Source organism: Doryrhamphus excisus, chromosome 7, assembly GCF_030265055.1.
Source record: "Doryrhamphus excisus isolate RoL2022-K1 chromosome 7, RoL_Dexc_1.0, whole genome shotgun sequence".
NCBI lineage: Eukaryota > Metazoa > Chordata > Actinopteri > Syngnathiformes > Syngnathidae > Doryrhamphus > Doryrhamphus excisus.
This window is the reverse complement of record NC_080472.1, coordinates 2,193,335-2,211,845: the sequence shown is the minus strand read 5'-3', so window position 1 is coordinate 2,211,845 and position 18,511 is coordinate 2,193,335. Positions and strand designations below refer to the sequence as shown.

Genomic DNA, 18,511 nt, shown 5'->3' with positions numbered 1-18,511 from the left:
TTTCACATTTTTTTTAAAGTAAAAAAAATGTGATACATTTTTGGCAATTTTTGGCAAACAAGCTGAATTTTCACATTTTTTTAAAGTAAAAAAAAAATGTGTTGCATTTTTGGCTATTTTTGGCAAACAAGCTGAATTTTCACATTTTTTTTAAAGTAAAAAAAATGTGATACATTTTTGGCAATAAAAAAATGTGATACATTTTTGGCAATAAAAAAATGTGATACATTTTTGGCAATAAATGTGATACATTTTTGGCAATTTTTGACAAACAAGCTGAATTTTCACATTTTTTTAAAGTAAAAAAAAAAGTGATACAGCTTGGCAATTTTTGACAAGCTGAATTTTCACATTTTTTTTAAAGTTAAAAAAATATGATACATTTTTGGCAATTTTTGACAAACAAGCTGAATTTCCACATTGTTTTTAAAGTATAAAAAGTGAAAATTCAGCTTGTTTTATATATATTTTTTCAAATTTAAAAAAAATCCAATTATAAATAGTTTTTTTGTACGATGTGTCCGCGCGCCCATCCGCTCGCGTGCGTACCCCCGACTTGCACATACCCCCGAGCGCGTCAAGGTGCTTGAGTCCGCTCATCACTGCTTGCAGTTTTAATATTAGATAGATAGATAGATAGACTCCCTTTATTGTCATTGCACAAAAACACAGTAGTGAAATTGCCAACGAAATGTCGTTGCCTGGCTCCCATATAATAACAGACACAAAAGAAGATAAGTAATAATAAATAATAATAATAATAATAATAATAATAATGTGGAGAATAAATAGATATAATAGACACCAAATATGAACAACATAATGTAAAGTGCAGCGTGAACAGTAAATTGCCCAAATAATTTAAATAATTAAATAAATAATAATAATGTAAGTAAGGTAGAGGGGCTTATTTGGCATTCAGCAGTCTGATGGCCAGGGGGAAGTAGCTGTCTCTGAACCTGGTCGTCCTACAGCGGATGCTGCAGAACCTTCTCCCCGATGCCAGGCGAGAGAACAGTCCATGCTGGGGGTGTGTGGGGTCAGAGCAGATCCGATGGGCTCTAGATACACACCGGCTGTTTGCTATGTCCTTAATGGGGGGGAGTTGGGTCCCGATGATCTTCTCCGCTGTCCTCACCACTCTCTGCAGTAACGTCCAGTCCGAGGCCTTGCAGCTCCCAGACCAGACGGAGATGCAGTTGGTCAGCAGGCTCTCGATGGTCCCTCTGTAGAAGGTGGTAAGGATAGGAGGGGAGAGGGAGGCTCTTTTCATCCGCCGCAGGAAGTGCAGTCGCTGCTGTGCCTTCTTCGCCAGAGCGGAGGTGTGGAGTGACCAGCCGAGGTTGTCTGTGATATGCACCCCCAAGTACTTGGTTGTGTTCACAACTTCTACGGCTGTGTCGTTGATGCTGAGTGGAGTGTGGCTGGGTCTGGATCTCCTGAAGTCGACGATGATCTCCTTTGTTTTGTCAACATTCAGGATCAGGTTGTTCGCCTTGCACCAATCCACAAGGTGTCGCACTTCCTCCCTGTAAGCCAGTTCGTTGTTGTCCTGAATGAGGCCCACAACTGTTGTGTCGTCCGCGTACTTCAGGATATGGTTGCTGCTGTACTTGGGGCGACAGTCATGGGTCATTAGGGTAAACAACAGGGGGCTCAGAACACATCCCTGGGGTGAGCCGGTGTTCAGGGAGATGACACTGGATGTGTTGTCGCCCACTCTGACATACTGGGTTCTATCTGTGAGGAAGTCAAGCAGCCAGTTGCACAGGGAGGTCTTGAGGCCCAGTGGCTCCAACTTGCGTACCAGGTCCTGGGGGATGATCGTGTTGAATGCTGAGCTGAAGTCCAGGAACAGCATCCGTACATGGGTGTTTTTCTTCTCCAGGTGCTCCAGGCTCAGGTGGAGAGCAGTGGAGATGGCGTCTTCAGTGGAGCGGTTTGGCTGGTACGCGAATTGGAAAGGGTCGAGTGATGGGGGGAGTATGGAGGTGATATGGTCTTTAATATTATTATTGTTATTATCATTATTGTTATAATCTTTATTATGACCATCATTATAGTTAAAATTTTTTGGATTTTTATTTTTAATAATTTAATTTTCCAGACTTGATTGCTTTGATCTGCACACAGCTCCAACTAAGTCCAGTCCCCATCCTGCAGTGTGATCAGGTGATGGCCAGTGTTTGTGTGTGAAGGTCTTTGATGCTGAGTAGAAAAGGCCTCCAGGTGTTGTGTCAGTGACCAAGCCATGCAAACAAAAATCCCAGCATTGGATTCCTTATCCCAAATGATGAACATGTCGGAATCGGATGTGTCGTGTTGTATACACATCCGTTGCGACACATAGAGAATACGTTGAGTCATTTATATTCAAAGCGGTGCTTCTGCATTTGAAGTATCCACCAGAAGATTCTGCACTTGAAGCCTGAAGGACATTCATGGATTTGCATGAGCTTCCTGAGTGAAGTAGGCGGAGCATTATTGCAATGCAATTTATAGCTCACTTCCTGTTACTAAAGACAAGACAATACATGACATTGACGATGTCAATCATGGTTCTTTGGGTGGTAGCACCTTGGTTAGCATCCTATGGAGTGGCAGAGGCCCCACTCCACTGTGTGCCCCACCAGGTATTTGAACGTGAACTAGACTAGGGCTGTCCTATCTAGTCTGGCCGATGTGTGCCCCACCATTTTTTTTTTTAGCATGAACTGGACTAGAGCTGTCCTATCTAGTCTGACTGGTGTGTGTCCCACCAGGTCTTTGAGCGTGAACTCGTCTAGAGCTGTCCTATCTAGTCTGGCTGATGTGTGCCCCACCAGGTCTTTTAGCATGAACTGGACTAGAGCTGTCCTATCTAGTCTGAGTGGTGTGTGCCACCAGGTCTTTGAACATAAACTAGCCCAGAGCTGTCCTATCTAGTCTAACTGGTGTGTGTCCCACCTAGTCTTTTAACATAAACTAGACTAGAGCTGTCTTATCTAGTCTGGCTGGTGTGTCCCACCAGGTCTTTGAGTATGAATTACATTAGAGCTGTCCTATCTAGTCTGGCTGGTGTGTGTCCCACCAGGTCTTTGGGCATGAACTAGACTGTGTCCCACCCGGTCTTTGGGCATTAACTAGACTAGAGCTGTCCTATCTAGTCTGGCTGATGTGTGCCCCACCAGGTCTTTTAGCATGAACTAGACTAGGGCTGTCCTATCTAGTCTGACTGGTGTGTGCCCCACCTAGTCTTTTAACATAAACTAGACTAGGGCTGTCCTATCTAGTCTAACTGGTGTGTGTCCCACCTAGTCTTTTAACATAAACTAGACTAGAGCTGTCCTATCTAGTCTAACTGGTGTGTGTCCCACCTAGTCTTTTAACATAAACTAGACTAGAGCTGTCCTATCTAGTCTGACTGGTGTGTGTCCCACCTAGTCTTTTAACATAAACTAGACTAGGGCTGTCCTATCTAGTCTAACTGGTGTGTGTCCCACTTAGTCTTTTAACATAAACTAGACTAGGGCTGTCCTATCTAGTCTAACTGGTGTGTGTCCCACCAGGTCTTTTAGCATGAACTGGACTAGAGCTGTCCTATCTAGTCTAACTGGTGTGTGTCCCACCTAGTCTTTTAACATAAACTAGACTAGAGCTGTCCTATCTAGTCTGACTGGTGTGTATCCCACCTTGTCTTTGAGCATAAACTAGTCTAGAGCTGTCCTATCTAGTTTAATAGGTGTGTGTCCCAGCAGGTCTTTGAACATAAACTAGCCCAGAGCTGTCCTATCTAGTCTAACTGGTGTGTGTCCCACCTAGTCTTTTAACATAAACTAAACTAGAGCTGTCCTATCTAGTCTGGCTGGTGTGTGTCCCACCAGGTCTTTTAGCATGAACTGGACTAGAGCTGTCCTATCTAGTTTGATAGGTGTGTGTCCCACCAGGTCTTTGAACATAAACTAGCCCAGAGCTGTCCTATCTAGTCTAACTGGTGTGTGTCCCACCAGGTCTTTGAGCATAAACTAGTCTAGAGCTGTCCTATCTAGTTTGATAGGTGTGTGTCCCACCAGGTCTTTGAACATAAACTAGCCCAGAGCTGTCCTATCTAGTCTAACTGGTGTGTGTCCCACCAGGTCTTTGAGCATAAACTAGTCTAGAGCTGTCCTATCTAGTTTGATAGGTGTGTGTCCCACCAGGTATTTGAGCATGAACTAGACTAGGGCTGTTCTATCTAGTTTAACTGGTGTATATCCCACCTAGTCTTTGAGCATAAACTAGTCTAGAGCTGTCCTATCTAGTTTGATAGGTGTGTGTCCCACCAGGTCTTTGAACATAAACTAGCCCAGAGCTGTCCTATCTAGTCTAACTGGTGTGTGTCCCACCTAGTCTTTGAGCATAAACTAGTCTAGAGCTGTCCTATCTAGTTTGATAGGTGTGTGTCCCACCAGGTCTTTTAGCATGAACTGCACTAGAGCTGTCCTATCGAGTCCGACTGGTGTGTGTCCCAGCAGGTCTTTGAACATAAACTAGCCCAGAGCTGTCCTATCTAGTCTAACTGGTGTGTATCCCACCTAGTCTTTGAGCATAAACTAGTCTAGAGCTGTCCTATCTAGTTTGATAGGTGTGTGTCACACCAGGTCTTTTAGCATGAACTGGACTAGAGCTGTCCTATCGAGTCCGACTGGTGTGTGTCCTACCACGTCTTTGAGCATAAACTAGCCCAGAGCAGTGTGAAAATGTGAAAATGCCAACTAACGGCCGCGTGTCGCCATCCTGACAGGAGAATCAACCAACAACGCCTCCACCTCGCCCTGCCGCCATCGCTGTGGCAAACAACGAGGATAAATCCAAAGCACAGTCAGATCCTCCTCAGAGCCCCGCAGCGAGCAAGGCACCAGATCGACAAGAGGAGAAGGACAGAAAACTCAGGGTACAAATATTTACAAATATGATTTTTTTCATATTAAAATGAACAAAGCATTATTAGAGACAAACACGACTATAGTCACATTTATACTCTTTTTATTTACAACATATTGCGCAACTGCAGGGTCTTGAGACACATGCTAACTCGCAAACTAGAGAGCTAGCCACCTAAACGGTAGCCTCCAAGTTATTTCCTTTCAACTTAAATAGCCAAAAACTTACCACTTCCACACGGATAGGGAGGATAACTATTAGCAGTTATTTAACCTTTAACATGAACATTATTTACAACATATTGCGCAACTGCAGGGGTCTTGAGACACATGCTAACTCGCAAACTAGAGAGCTAGCGACCTAAACGGTAGCCTTCAAGTTATTTCCTTTCAACTTAAATAGCCAAAAACTTACCACTTCCACACGGATAGGGAGGATAACTATTAACAGTTATTTAACCTTTAACATGAACATTATTTACAACATATTGCGCAACTGCAGGGTCTTGAGACACATGCTAACTCGCAAACTAGAGAGCTAGCGACCTAAACGGTAGCCTTCAAGTTATTTCCTTTCAACTTAAATAGCCAAAAACTTACCACTTCCACACGGATAGGGAGGATAACTATTAACAGTTATTTAACCTTTAACATGAACATGAATCAAACGTAATAATTTTTTCTGGGTACATGTTACCATACAGCATCCATATCAAACTTTCATTAAACTTTCATATCAAGGCGGGGGCCTCAAACTAGTGTCCTGTGGGCCACATGTTTGAGACCCCTGTATTAAAGGGTTCAACCAACAACTATAAGGCTTCCAACCCGCACCGTTCAAACTTTGTTGATCCTCTACCGGGTGAATTCAGGGCTAGTATGGCTGTATGGTGAGAATACCGTTGCAATAGTATAAGGAAAAATGTATTATCATATTGTATTAAAGAAAAATAATGTAATATTATGAGAAACAAAATGAAAAATTCAGATGAGGGAAAAAAAGTTACAATATCATAGGAATAAAGTCACAATATAATAAGAATACAGTCGTTTGAGAACAATGTTGAAATATATAAATAAATAAAATTTTTAAAATCGGGCTGCACGGCGGTCGAGTGGTTAGCGCGCAGAATTATGAAAAAAATTATATATAATAATAAGAAGAAAAATAATAAAATAAAAATAAAATAATAATATACAATACAAATATATAATAATATACATATATAATATATAATAATATAATAATAATAAAAAAATAATTAAAGATTTGGTAAAAATTACAGCAGCAAAAATTGGGGGAAAGCGCAAAAAAATTGGTGGTTAGCGCGCAGAATTATGAAAGAAATTATATATAATAATAAGAAGAAAAATAAAAAAATAAAATAAAAATAAATATAAAATAATAATATATAATACAAATATATAATAATATACATATATATTATATAATAATAATATAATAATAAAAAATAATTAAAAATAAATTAAAATAATAAAATAAAAATAATTAAAAAAAAAAAAAAAATATATATATATATATATATATATATATATATATATATATATATATATATATATATATATTTTTTTTTTTTTTTTTGTATACTATGTGCAGGTGCGTCCTGTTCTGCAGCGGGGCGGGAGCTCTGCCTCGCTCCACAACACGTCGCTGAGGAGCACCATCTTCCAGCTCATGATCCATACGCTGGACCCTCTGGGGGAAGGTAAAGCCGTAATTCATTTGGCAATGTCAATATTTGTCAATATTTCCGTTATCTGGACCTGTTTTGGAATGTTTCTGTTGGAAAAATGTCCTGTTTTTTTTTTTAGTTTTTTTTTTGCAAGTGCTCCAAACATTTTTTTTGTGGAGTTATATTCATAAATGTAGAAAATTGTCCTATTTAAAAATGTTAAATAATTTTTAAAAATTTTCCTGGATTCAGACAGTGATCCGGATCACCCCCAAAATTTAATCAGCTCTTCCATATCTCATTTTTGACTATTACCGTATTTTTTTAATATATAAGTTAAAAATATTTCAGGAAAAAACAGAATCTCAGCTTTGTATGGGTGGAAAAAAAAGTCTATTATTACTATCAACTTACTGTCACTTTTTATACTTTTTCCCCCAATTTTTGCTGTAATTTTTACCGAATTTTTTATTATTCATATAATTTTTTTCATAATTTTTATTTATTTAATTTTTATGTTTATATATTTTTTAATTTCATTCATTCATTTTCTACCGCTTTTCCTCACAAGGGTCGCGGGGGGTGCTGGAGCCTATCCCAGCTGTCTTTGGGCGAGAGAGGCGGGGTACACCCCGAACTGGTGGCCAGCCAATCACAGGGCACATATAGACAAACAACCATTCACACTCACATTCATACCTATGGACAATTTGGAGTTGCTAATTAACCTAGCATGTGTTTTTTTTGGAATGTGGGAGGAAACCGGAGTACCCGGAGAAAAAACCCTGGTCTTGAATTGAACCCTGGTCTCCTAGCTGTGAGGTCTGCACGCTAACCACTAGACCACCGTGCCGCCAATATTTATATAATATTATTATTTATAGCTTCATTATTTGTTGTCTATGATGAAAATTTTAAAAGTTCTATTTTTTTTCATTGTCGGGATTAGATTATCCAGAATTATTCCGTTATCTGGACCTGTTTTGGAATGTTTATGTTGGAAAAATGTCCTGTTTTTTTTTTTTTTGTTTTTTTGTTTTTTTGCAAGTACTCCAAACATTTTTTTTGTGGAGTTATATTCACAAATGTAGAAAATTGTCCTATTTAAAAATGTTAAATAATTTTAAAAAATGTTCCTGGATTCAGACAGTGATCCGGATCACCCCCAAAATTTAATCAGCTCTTCCATATCTCATTTTTGACTATTACTGATTTTTTTAAAATTAAAATACATTCAGAACTTTTCAGGTTTTGAACACAAACAAACTAAAAAAAAACAAACAAAAACATAACACAACAATAATGACACATTGTGGTTTCTTTAATGCATTAGTTCTTTTAACAGTACCGGAATTTATTCCCATTAATTATGGACTTTTAATGAATTATTAAATTAAATACACGTTGCAACCAAATTGAAATTGCCGGTCCGTCTCAGCTCCATGACCTCCAACGACCTTCAGCTTGTCTTTGAAGCAGAGGGACCACAGGCTCTTCACTCTGGCAGCACTCAATCACAGCTGATCCCTAATCAGCTTTCCCATGCACGCTCATACAAGCTGGATAAAAGCCAGCATGTTAGCGCACCAAGCTCTTTATCGCTATGGAAATAGCAGAGCACACCTGGGCTTTAAACCATCACCCAGGCAACTTGCATCATCAGCATCTTTTGCATCCGACGGCAAAGCCGAGGAGACTTTACCTTGTTTGGATGGACGCATTCCATACATAATCGATACAATAATATGCTTTTATTTTGAAGCTTACTTTGCACTGAACATGGAAGACAATTGTGTGTTTAATGAGCAACTATTAGGGTCTTAGCTTAGCTTCCTTAGCAATAATGATGAACCGAACAATACGCACATAAACAGACTATATTTTTACTGTAAAGTGTTTTTTTGTATAAAATTAATTTATTAAAAACAGAAAAATATACAAAATTTTTCAGTGCTTTGGTTCCGATTTTTTTACAATAAAAGCTCTGATAAAACATTCCACTGTTCTCAAATATCTTAAATATCTTTTATCTTAAATATATTTTTATTTTTCTGCACAAAATAAGATGAAAAATAAATAAACAAATCAAGAATAAAGAAAATCAATCAGTAATAAATAAATATAATAATAATAAATAAACGGTAGCCTTCAAGTTATTTCCTTTCAACTTAAATAGCCAAAAAACTTACCACTTCCACACGGATTGGGAGGATAACTATTAACAGTTATTTAACCTTTAACATGAACATTATTTACAACATATTGCGCAACTGCAGGGTCTTGAGACACATGCTAACTCGCAAACTAGAGCGCTAGCGACCTCAACGGTAGCCTCCAAGTTATTTCCTTTCAACTTAAATAGCCAAAAAACTTACCACTTCCACACGGATAGGGAGGATAACTATTAACAGTTATTTAACCTTTAACATGAACATTATTTACAACATATTGCGCAACCGCAGGGTCTTGAGACACATGCTAACTCGCAAACTAGAGCGCTAGCGAACTGAACGGTAGCCTTCAAGTTATTTCCTTTCAACTTAAATAGCCAAAAAACTTACCACTTCCACACGGATAGGGAGGATAACTATTAACAGTTATTTAACCTTTAACATGAACATTATTTACAACATATTGCGCAACTGCAGGGTCTCGAGACACATGCTAACTCGCAAACTAGAGAGCTAGCGACCTAAACGGTAGCCTTCCAAGTTATTTCCTTTCAACTTAAATAGCCAAAAAACTTACCACTTCCACACGGATAGGGAGGATAGCTATTAACAGTTATTTAACCTTTAACATGAACATGAATCAAATGTAATAATTTTTTCTGGGTACATGATACCATACAGCATCCATATCAAACATTAAACTTTCATATCAAGGCGGGGGCCTCAAACTAGTGTCCTGCGGGCCACGTTTGGCACACAAACATGGAATAATGCATAATAAATATTTTATACTTGCAATAACGAACCATATTTTCCTGACAGTAGGTCAATATATTTGAAGAAAACATTCACATTGAAATAGATTGACATTTAATAATATATAATAATAATAATTATTATTATTTTTAAACTCATGACAAAGATGCATATTTTCCCACTTTGGTGTAAAAAAAAAAAAAAAATACTTGAGAATTACGAAGGGAGCCACAACAAAGAGACCGAAGAGCCACTTGCGGTTTTGGAGCCGTGTGTTGCTCACCCATGATTTAGACCAGGGGTGGGCAAACTTTTTGACTCAGGGGCCGCATTGATATGACAAAATTTATGGGGGGGGGCAGACTATATATTTTACACGTAACAGTCCACCTGGTATTATTGTATCTGTAAAATTGTCATGCAATCTGCTATTATTATTTATTATTTTATATTTATATTTAAATATTTTAAAAATAATAAAATATTATAATAATTACAATAAAATTTAAATAATTATTATTATATTATTATTATGTAAAATATGCAAATATAACAATAATATATATAATTAATATAATAATTAGCATTAATATAATAATTATAATAATCATAATAGTTCTTTTTTTGTTGACGTTCTTAAATAATTCTCGAGAGATTAGTAGTATTAAGTATTATAGTAGTGTTAGTATTAAGTCTGCAATCAGAGTTGTCTGTGTTCTTGCATCGCATTTGGAGTAATGAGGTCCTTCAGATGCCTGAGATGTTGAGCAAAGTGGTTGTGAAGGCAACCTGAAGGGGACTAGACGGGTCTGAACACTGTGTGTGTGTGTGTGTGTGTGTGTGTGTGTGTGTGTAAATCCAACATGGAGTGCTTCCTTCAGGGAATTAAAAGCGAATATTAGCGTGATAAAACTTGGCATTTGCGCTTTTTCCTCTTTATCTTCGTTTCAGATCACGACCACAAGGCCAAATCGGAGCCGTCTGCAGGAAGTGTGGAGCAGTCTACGTCCAAGCCTTCGGCCGAGGAGATCAAGAACACGGACAACCACCATGATGGCTCAAAGGTGCGCATCGGTCACTTGTTTTTGTCCAGGTTTGCCACTAACCATTTAGGACAGGGGTCTCAAACTCACGGCCCGCGGGCGTTGATATGAAAGTTTAATTTGTTTAATTTGTTTTTTGATTTGCGTATTTATTTTTTCCATCTTATTTTGTGTCGAAAAATAAAAATTAACATTTAACATTTATTTAATAATTTAATAATTAAAAAAAATTAATTTGTTTAACTAGTTTTTTTATTTGATTTTTCCATCTTAGTTTGTGTCAAAAAATAAAAATTAACATTAAACATTTATTTAATAATTTAATAATAAATAATTAATTTGTTAGTTTCATTTGTTTTTTGATTTGCTTATTTATTTTTCCATCTTATTTTGTGTCAAAAAATAAAAAATAACAAACATTTATTTAATAATTTAATAATAAATAACAATTTGTTAATTTGTTTTTTGATTTGCGTATTTATTTTTTCCATCTTATTTTGTGTCGAAAAATTAAAATTAACATTAAACATTTATTTAATAATTTAATAATAAATAAAAATTAATTTGTTAATTTGCTTAATTTGTTTATTGATTTGCTTATTTATTTTTCCATCTTATTTTGTGTCGAAAAATAAAAATTAACATTAAACATTTATTTAATAATTTCATAATAAATAATAATTAATTTGTTAATTTGTTTCACTTGTTTCATTTGTTTTTTGATTTGCTTATTTATTTTTCCATCTTATTTTTTTGTCGAAAAATAAAAATTAACATTAAACATTTATTTAATAATTTAATAATAAATAAAAAATAATTTGTTAATTTGTTTCATTTGTTTTTTGATTTGCTTATTTATTTTTTCATTTTATTTTGTGTCGAAAAATAAAAATTAACATTAAACATTTATTTAATAATTTAATAAATAAATAATAATTTGTTTCACTTGTTTCATTTGTTTTTTGATTTGCTTATTTATTTTTCCATCTTATTTTGTGTCGAAATTTTTTTTACATTAAACATTTATTTAATAATTTAATAATAAATAAAAATTTCTAATAATTTATTATAATTGAATGTATTATCAGAGCTTTTGCAAAGAATCAAAGCACTGAAAAAGTGGAGGGTATAGCAGAAGCATTGAAGACAATTATATTATATACATATATTTATTATTTAATATAATTAATATTTTTTATTATATTTTTAAGGTGCTTTTAACAGTTTATTTTGCTCAGGCGAGCTCGGGTGGCGAGGAGAGCGGCGACGGCGACGGCAGCGACACAAGCGAAAGTGAGGATGACGATGCAGACGACGACGACGAGGAGGAGGAGGAAGAGGAGGAGAATGAACCCTTGTCTTTAGATTGGCCGGGAACCAGACGCAAGCAGGCCACGTACCTCTTCCTGTTACCCATCGTGTTCCCCTTGTGGCTCACGCTGCCCGACGTCCGCAACCCGGTGTGTATACCAACGTCTATACCAAAGTCGCATAAATTATGTTTATTATTATTATTATGATTATGATTACGGGTAAACTAACACAGTAGTAATGTAGTCTATAATATAATACAGGGAATGTTTTCACGTCATGAACTCCATTGGAGAAATGGATGTTTTAATAAACTATTGTTTTATAAACTATTATTTCATGATTGATTAGAAAATATACACATTGATGGAACATTTTTAATATGTTGCCTTCATTTCGGCTGCATCGTCTTTTACATATTTTACATCTGCTGTAAGCAGACTGATTTTTCAAGGCACACAGATTATTGTGTTCATGGTCTATATAGACATGGACTTGTTTTGGAGACATTTAGCCAAAAGCAGATAATCATAATGTGTATCTTAGCAGAAACAACATGGAATAATGCATAATAAATATTTAATACTTGCAATAAGGAACCATATTTTCCTGACAGTAGGTCAATATATTTGAAGAAAAAATCCACATACAAATAGTGACATTTAATAATGTATAATATAATAATTATTAATAAAAACAATAATTAATAATAAAACAAAAATATTAATAATTATATAATTTAATAATGATATAATATATAATAATTATTATTGTTTTATTATTAATTTAAATGACCAATTTAAATAATAATAATAATATTAAAATAATAATAATTAAAAAAATTATTAATAATTATTATATAATTTAATAATAAATAATATATAAAATATAATATTTTATTATATGATAATTATAATTTCATACTGGTTATGAAACCAGTTGAAACCAATTATTTCATACAAAGCTAAAATTTACAGTTCTCATTTTCACAGAAAACCGATTTAACTTTTTTTCCAATGCAATAATACTAATTATTATTATATAATTTAATAATATAATAATATATAAAATAATAATAATATAATTTAATAATATATAAAATAAGATATTTTATTATATAATAATTATTATTTCATACTGGTTATGGAACCAGTATAAAGCAATTATTATTTCATACAAAGCTTAAATTTACAGTTTACATTTACATTTTCTCAGAAAACAGATTTAACTTTTTTCCAATGCTATAATGTTAATTATTATTATATAATTTAATAATATAATAATAATAATAAGAAGAAGAATATATAAAATAATATAATATTTTCTTATATAATAATTATTATTTCCATTATTATTATTTCCGAGTCCTTGATGTATCACAAGAAGCTCAGCCTGTAAAAACGTATTTTTTTTGTATTCCCCAGACATCCAAGAAGTACTTTGCCCTCACGTTTATCGGCTCAATCCTGTGGATTGCAGTTTTCTCCTACCTGATGGTGTGGTGGGCTCATCAGGTCAGATTTCACAGACGTATTCCCATTTTGATGACTTTGGACTTGACTTGACAAAATAATCAATGACCCGGGGACTTGACTTGGACTTCTGATGAAAATATTTCATATTTTCAGTGAATGTGTTGAGTAAAACACGTCTCAATATTGGACTAATTATTGGACATATAATATTGGACATTCGGCCCATATTTTCCCACATTATTCTACCTCATTGAACGCATCTATTAAGTTAGCGACTTGCCATATTTATTCATTCATTAATTTTCTACTGCTTATACTCACAAGGGTCACGTGGGGGGGGGGTGCTGGAGCCTATCCCAGCCAATCACAGGGCACGTATAGACAAACCATTTAGTCATGTTTGTCTATAAGGCAGGAGGACCATTGATCAAATTTACTTAAGATTTGTCAGATCAACTGGTGGTCAGCCAATCACAGGGCACATATAGTCAAACAACCATTCACACTCACATTCATACCTATGGACAATTTGGAGTCGCTAATTAACCTAGCATGTTTTTGGAATGTGGGCGAAAACCGGAGTACCCGCAGAAAACTCACAAATGCTCGGGGAGAACACAGAAATGGCCGAGGAATTGGAATTGAACTCGGGTCTCCCGGCTGTGAGGCCTGCGCGCTAACCACTCGACCACCACGCAGCCAACAAAACAAATGTAATATATTGTACACTTTATTTAGGGGACACTGAACAATGTTTTAACATGTAAGAATTTCAAGCATCCGATTTTGGACTCGACTTGACTGAAGACTTGCATAAGATTAATGACTTAAGTCGCTTACGAACGAATGAGTAGCCCGCCCACGCTGACTTTTTCAACAGGTGGGTGAGACCATAGGAATCTCGGAGGAAATCATGGGTCTCACCATCCTGGCGGCCGGGACGTCCATCCCTGACCTCATCACCAGCGTCATTGTGGCCCGTAAGGGTCTGGGGGACATGGCAGTGTCCAGCTCGGTGGGGAGTAACATCTTCGACATCACAGTCGGGTGAGTACAAACACAGCAACACCAGTTGGACCACCATTTTTTTTTAAATATTTTGTGTAGAAATTAAGTCAAATACAAATAGAAGGCATTCGGAAAACGCAGTCAAAACCATAGTTATGTCGTATTATTATGGCTACAATATTGGCTAATATGAGTGTAAAGGTGACTTTCCGGTGTTATTCCGTGTCAAGAAGGCGCTAATAACGTTAAAAATCTTAATATGACTTATTCAAATTTTTCAACTTGCTTTTAATGCACTTTTCTGGTAAAAAAAACACGGGAAATGTCACACACACTCAACAGGGGCCCGAGGAGAACCCAAAAACGGCATAAAATGTCAATCTTTGAGGGCGTTGATTTTTGAAAAAAAAACGTATTTTTTTTCAGTTTTTTCAACTTGCTTTTAATGCACTTTTCTGGTCAAAAATAAAGTGGAAACCTCACACACACTCACCAGGGGGCCCAGAAGCACCCAAAAACGGCATGAAATGCCAATCTTTGAGGGCGTTGATTTTTGAAAAAAAACGTAAGGGGTTAGTATGTCGTTTTTTTCCGATTTTTCAACTTGCTGAAAATGCACTTTTCTGGTCAAAAAAACACCAGAAACCTCACACACACTCACCAGGGGGCCCAGAAGTACCCAAAAATGGCATAAAATGCCAGAGTTTGAGGGCGTTGATTTTTGAAAAAAAACGTAAGGGGTTAGTATGTCGTTTTTTTCCGATTTTTCAACTTGCTGAAAATGCACTTTTCTGGTCAAAAAAACACGGGAAACGTCACACACACTCACCAGGGGGCCCAGAAGCACCCAAAAACGGCATAAAATGCCAATCTTTGAGGGTGTTGATTTTTGGAAAAAAACGTAAGGGGTTAGTATGTCGTTTTTTTCCGATTTTTCAACTTGCTGAAAATGCACTTTTCTGGTCAAAAAAACACCAGAAACCTCACACACACTCACCAGGGGGCCCAGAAGTACCCAAAAGTGGCATAAAATGCCAGAGTTTGAGGGCGTTGATTTTTGAAAAAAAACGTAAGGGGTTAGTATGTCGTTTTTTTCCGATTTTTCAACTTGCTGAAAATGCACTTTTCTGGTCAAAAAAACACGGGAAACGTCACACACACTCACCAGGGGGCCCAGAAGCACCCAAAAACGGCATAAAATGCCAATCTTTGAGGGTGTTGATTTTTGGAAAAAAACGTAAGGGGTTAGTATGTCGTTTTTTTCAGATTTTTCAACTTGCTGAAAATGCACTTTTCTGGTCAAAAAAACAGAAGAAACCTCACACACACTCACCAGGGGCCCAGAAGTACCCAAAAATGGCATAAAATGCCAGAGTTTGAATTTGGTGATTTTTGAAAAAAACGTAAGGGGTTAGTATGTCGTTTTTTTTTCAGTTTTTTCAACTTGCTTTTAATGCACTTTTCTGGTCAAAAATAAAGTGGAAACCTCACACACACTCACCAGGGGGCCCAGAAGCACCCAAAAAGTGCATAAAACGCCAGTGTTTGAGGGCGTTGAGTTTTGAAAAAAAAACGTAAGGGGTTAGTATGTCGTTTTTTTCAGATTTTTCAACTTGCTTTTAATGCACTGTTCTGGTCAAAAAAACACGGGAAACGTCACACACACACGCAACAGGGGCCCGAGAAGTACCCAAAAGTGGCATAAAATTTGAGGGCGTTGATTTTTGAAAAAAAACATAAGGGGTTAGTATGTCGTTTTTTTTCATTTTTTCAACTTGCTGAAAATGCACTTTTCTGGTCAAAAAAACACCAGAAACCTCACACACACTCACCAGGGGGCCCAGAAGTACCCAAAAAGTGCATAAAACGCCAGTGTTTGAGGGCGTTGATTTTTGGGAAAAAAAGTAAGGGGTTAGTATGTCGTTTTTTTTCAGATTTTTCAACTTGCTGAAAATGCACTTTTCTGGTCAAAAAAACACGGGAAACGTCACACACACGCAACAGGGGCCCGAGAAGTACCCAAAAATGGCATAAAATGCCAGAGTTTGAATTTGGTGATTTTTGAAAAAAAAAACGTAAGGGGTTAGTATGTCGTTTTTTTCAGATTTTTCAACTTGCTTTTAATGCACTTTTCTGGTCAAAAAAACACGGGAAACGTCACACACACTCACCAGGGGGCCCAGAAGCACCCAAAAACGGCATAAAATGCCAATCTTTAAGGGCGTTGATTTTTGAAAAAAAACGTAAGGGGTTAGTATGTCGTTTTTTTCAGATTTTTCAACTTGCTGAAAATGCACTTTTCTGGTAAAAAAAAAACAGAAGAAACCTCACACACACTCACCAGGGGGCCCAGAAGTACCCAAAAGTGGCATAAAACGCCAGAGTTTGAGGGCGTTGATTTTTGAAAAAAAACGTAAGGGGTTAGTATGTCGTTTTTTTCATTTTTTTCAACTTGCTTGTATATCTGTAATTTTACAAGAATAAAGTAAAAAATATTAAGAGAAAAAGGTTGTATTCCAACGTAGAAGAATAAGCTAATATTATGAGGAAAAATCATGTATTGTTAGTAGCATAAAGTTGAAATAAAAAATTTTTAGTTGTAATATTATGAGAAACCATTAACAAATAAAGTGGTCACCCCTTACGTTTTTTTTTCAAAAATCAACGCCCTCAAACACTGGCGTTTTATGCGCTTTTTGGGTACTTCTGGGCCCCCTGGCGAGTGTGTGTGAGGTTTCTGGTGTTTTTTTGACCAGAAAAGTGCATTTTCAGCAAGTTGAAAAAATGAAAAAAAACGACATACTAACCCCTTATGTTTTTTTTCAAAAATCACCAAATTCAAACTCTGGCATTTTATGCCATTTTTGGGTACTTCTGGGCCCCCTGGTGAGTGTGTGTGAGGTTTCCCCTGTTTTTTTGACCAGAAAAGTGCATTTTCAGCAAGTTGAAAAAATGAAAAAAAAAACGACATACTAACCCCTTACGTTTTTTTTTCAAAAATCAACGCCCTCAAACACTGGCGTTTTATGCACTTTTTGGGTGCTTCTGGGCCCCCTGGTGAGTGTGTGTGAGGTTTCCACTTTATTTTTGACCAGAAAAGTGCATTTTCAGCAAGTTGAAAAAATGAAAAAAAAACGACATACTAACCCCTTACGTTTTTTTTCAAAAATCAACACCCTCAAACTCTGGCATTTTATGCCGTTTTTGGGTACTTCTGGGCCCCCTGGTGAGTGTGTGTGAGGTTTCTGGTGTTTTTTTGACCAGAAAAGGGCATTTTCAGCAAGTTGAAAAAATGAAAAAAAACGACATACTAACCCCTTACGTTTTTTTTCAAAAATCAACACCCTCAAACTCTGGCATTTTATGCCGTTTTTGGGTACTTCTGGGCCCCCTGGTGAGTGTGTGTGAGGTTTCTGGTGTTTTTTTGACCAGAAAAGTGCATTTTCAGCAAGTTGAAAAAATGAAAAAAACGACATACTAACCCCTTACGTTTTTTTTCAAAAATCACCAAATTCAAACTCTGGCATTTTATGCCATTTTTGGGTACTTCTGGGCCCCCTGGTGAGTGTGTGTGAGGTTTCCCCCTTTTTTTTGACCAGAAAAGTGCATTTTCAGCAAGTTGAAAAAATGAAAAAAAACGACATACTAACCCCTTACGTTTTTTTCAAAAATCACAAAATTCAAACACTGGCGTTTTATGCCGTTTTTGGGTACTTCTGGGCCCCCTGGTGAGTGTGTGTGAGGTTTCTGGTGTTTTTTTGACCAGAAAAGTGCATTTTCAGCAAGTTGAAAAAATGAAAAAAACGACATACTAACCCCTTACGTTTTTTTTCAAAAATCAACGCCCTCAAACACTGGCGTTTTATGCACTTTTTGGGTGCTTCTGGGCCCCCTGGTGAGTGGGTGTGACGTTTCCCGTGTTTTTTTGACCAGAAAAGTGCATTTTCAGCAAGTTGAAAAAATGAAAAAAAACGACATACTAACCCCTTACGTTTTTTTTCAAAAATCAACGCCCTCAAACACTGGCGTTTTATGCCATTTTTGGGTACTTCTGGGCCCCCTGGTGAGTGTGTGTGAGGTTTCTTTTGTTTTTTTGACCAGAAAAGTGCATTTTCAGCAAGTTGAAAAAATGAAAAAAACGACATACTAACC

General features: G+C 36.3%; 2 protein-coding genes across 8 annotated transcripts in view; one reads left to right on the top strand and one right to left on the bottom strand.

The window, feature by feature from the left end:
* The window catches only part of LOC131131938 (sodium/potassium/calcium exchanger 1-like), a 30,694-nt gene that overhangs the window by 4,344 nt on the left and 7,839 nt on the right, over positions 1–18,511 (top strand). For all 7 annotated transcript variants that reach the window (XR_009130281.1, XR_009130280.1, XR_009130282.1 and 4 more), the window contains exons 3-8: positions 4,763–4,912; positions 6,520–6,628; positions 10,474–10,586; positions 11,804–12,025; positions 13,301–13,390; positions 14,232–14,398. Coding sequence is in view for 4 of the 7 variants with exons in the window: in XM_058077014.1 (XP_057932997.1) it covers positions 4,763–4,912; positions 6,520–6,628; positions 10,474–10,586; positions 11,804–12,025; positions 13,301–13,390; positions 14,232–14,398 (851 nt within the window). In the remaining 3 variants the exon portion in view is untranslated. The remainder of the gene's footprint in view (positions 1–4,762; positions 4,913–6,519; positions 6,629–10,473; positions 10,587–11,803; positions 12,026–13,300; positions 13,391–14,231; positions 14,399–18,511) is intronic.
* Positions 8,012–18,511, bottom strand: part of LOC131131935 (C-myc promoter-binding protein-like) — an 82,623-nt gene continuing 72,123 nt past the window's right edge. Inside the window, exon 34 of the transcript XR_009130278.1 lies at positions 8,012–8,154. The gene's annotated coding sequence lies outside the window, so the exon portion shown is untranslated. The remainder of the gene's footprint in view (positions 8,155–18,511) is intronic.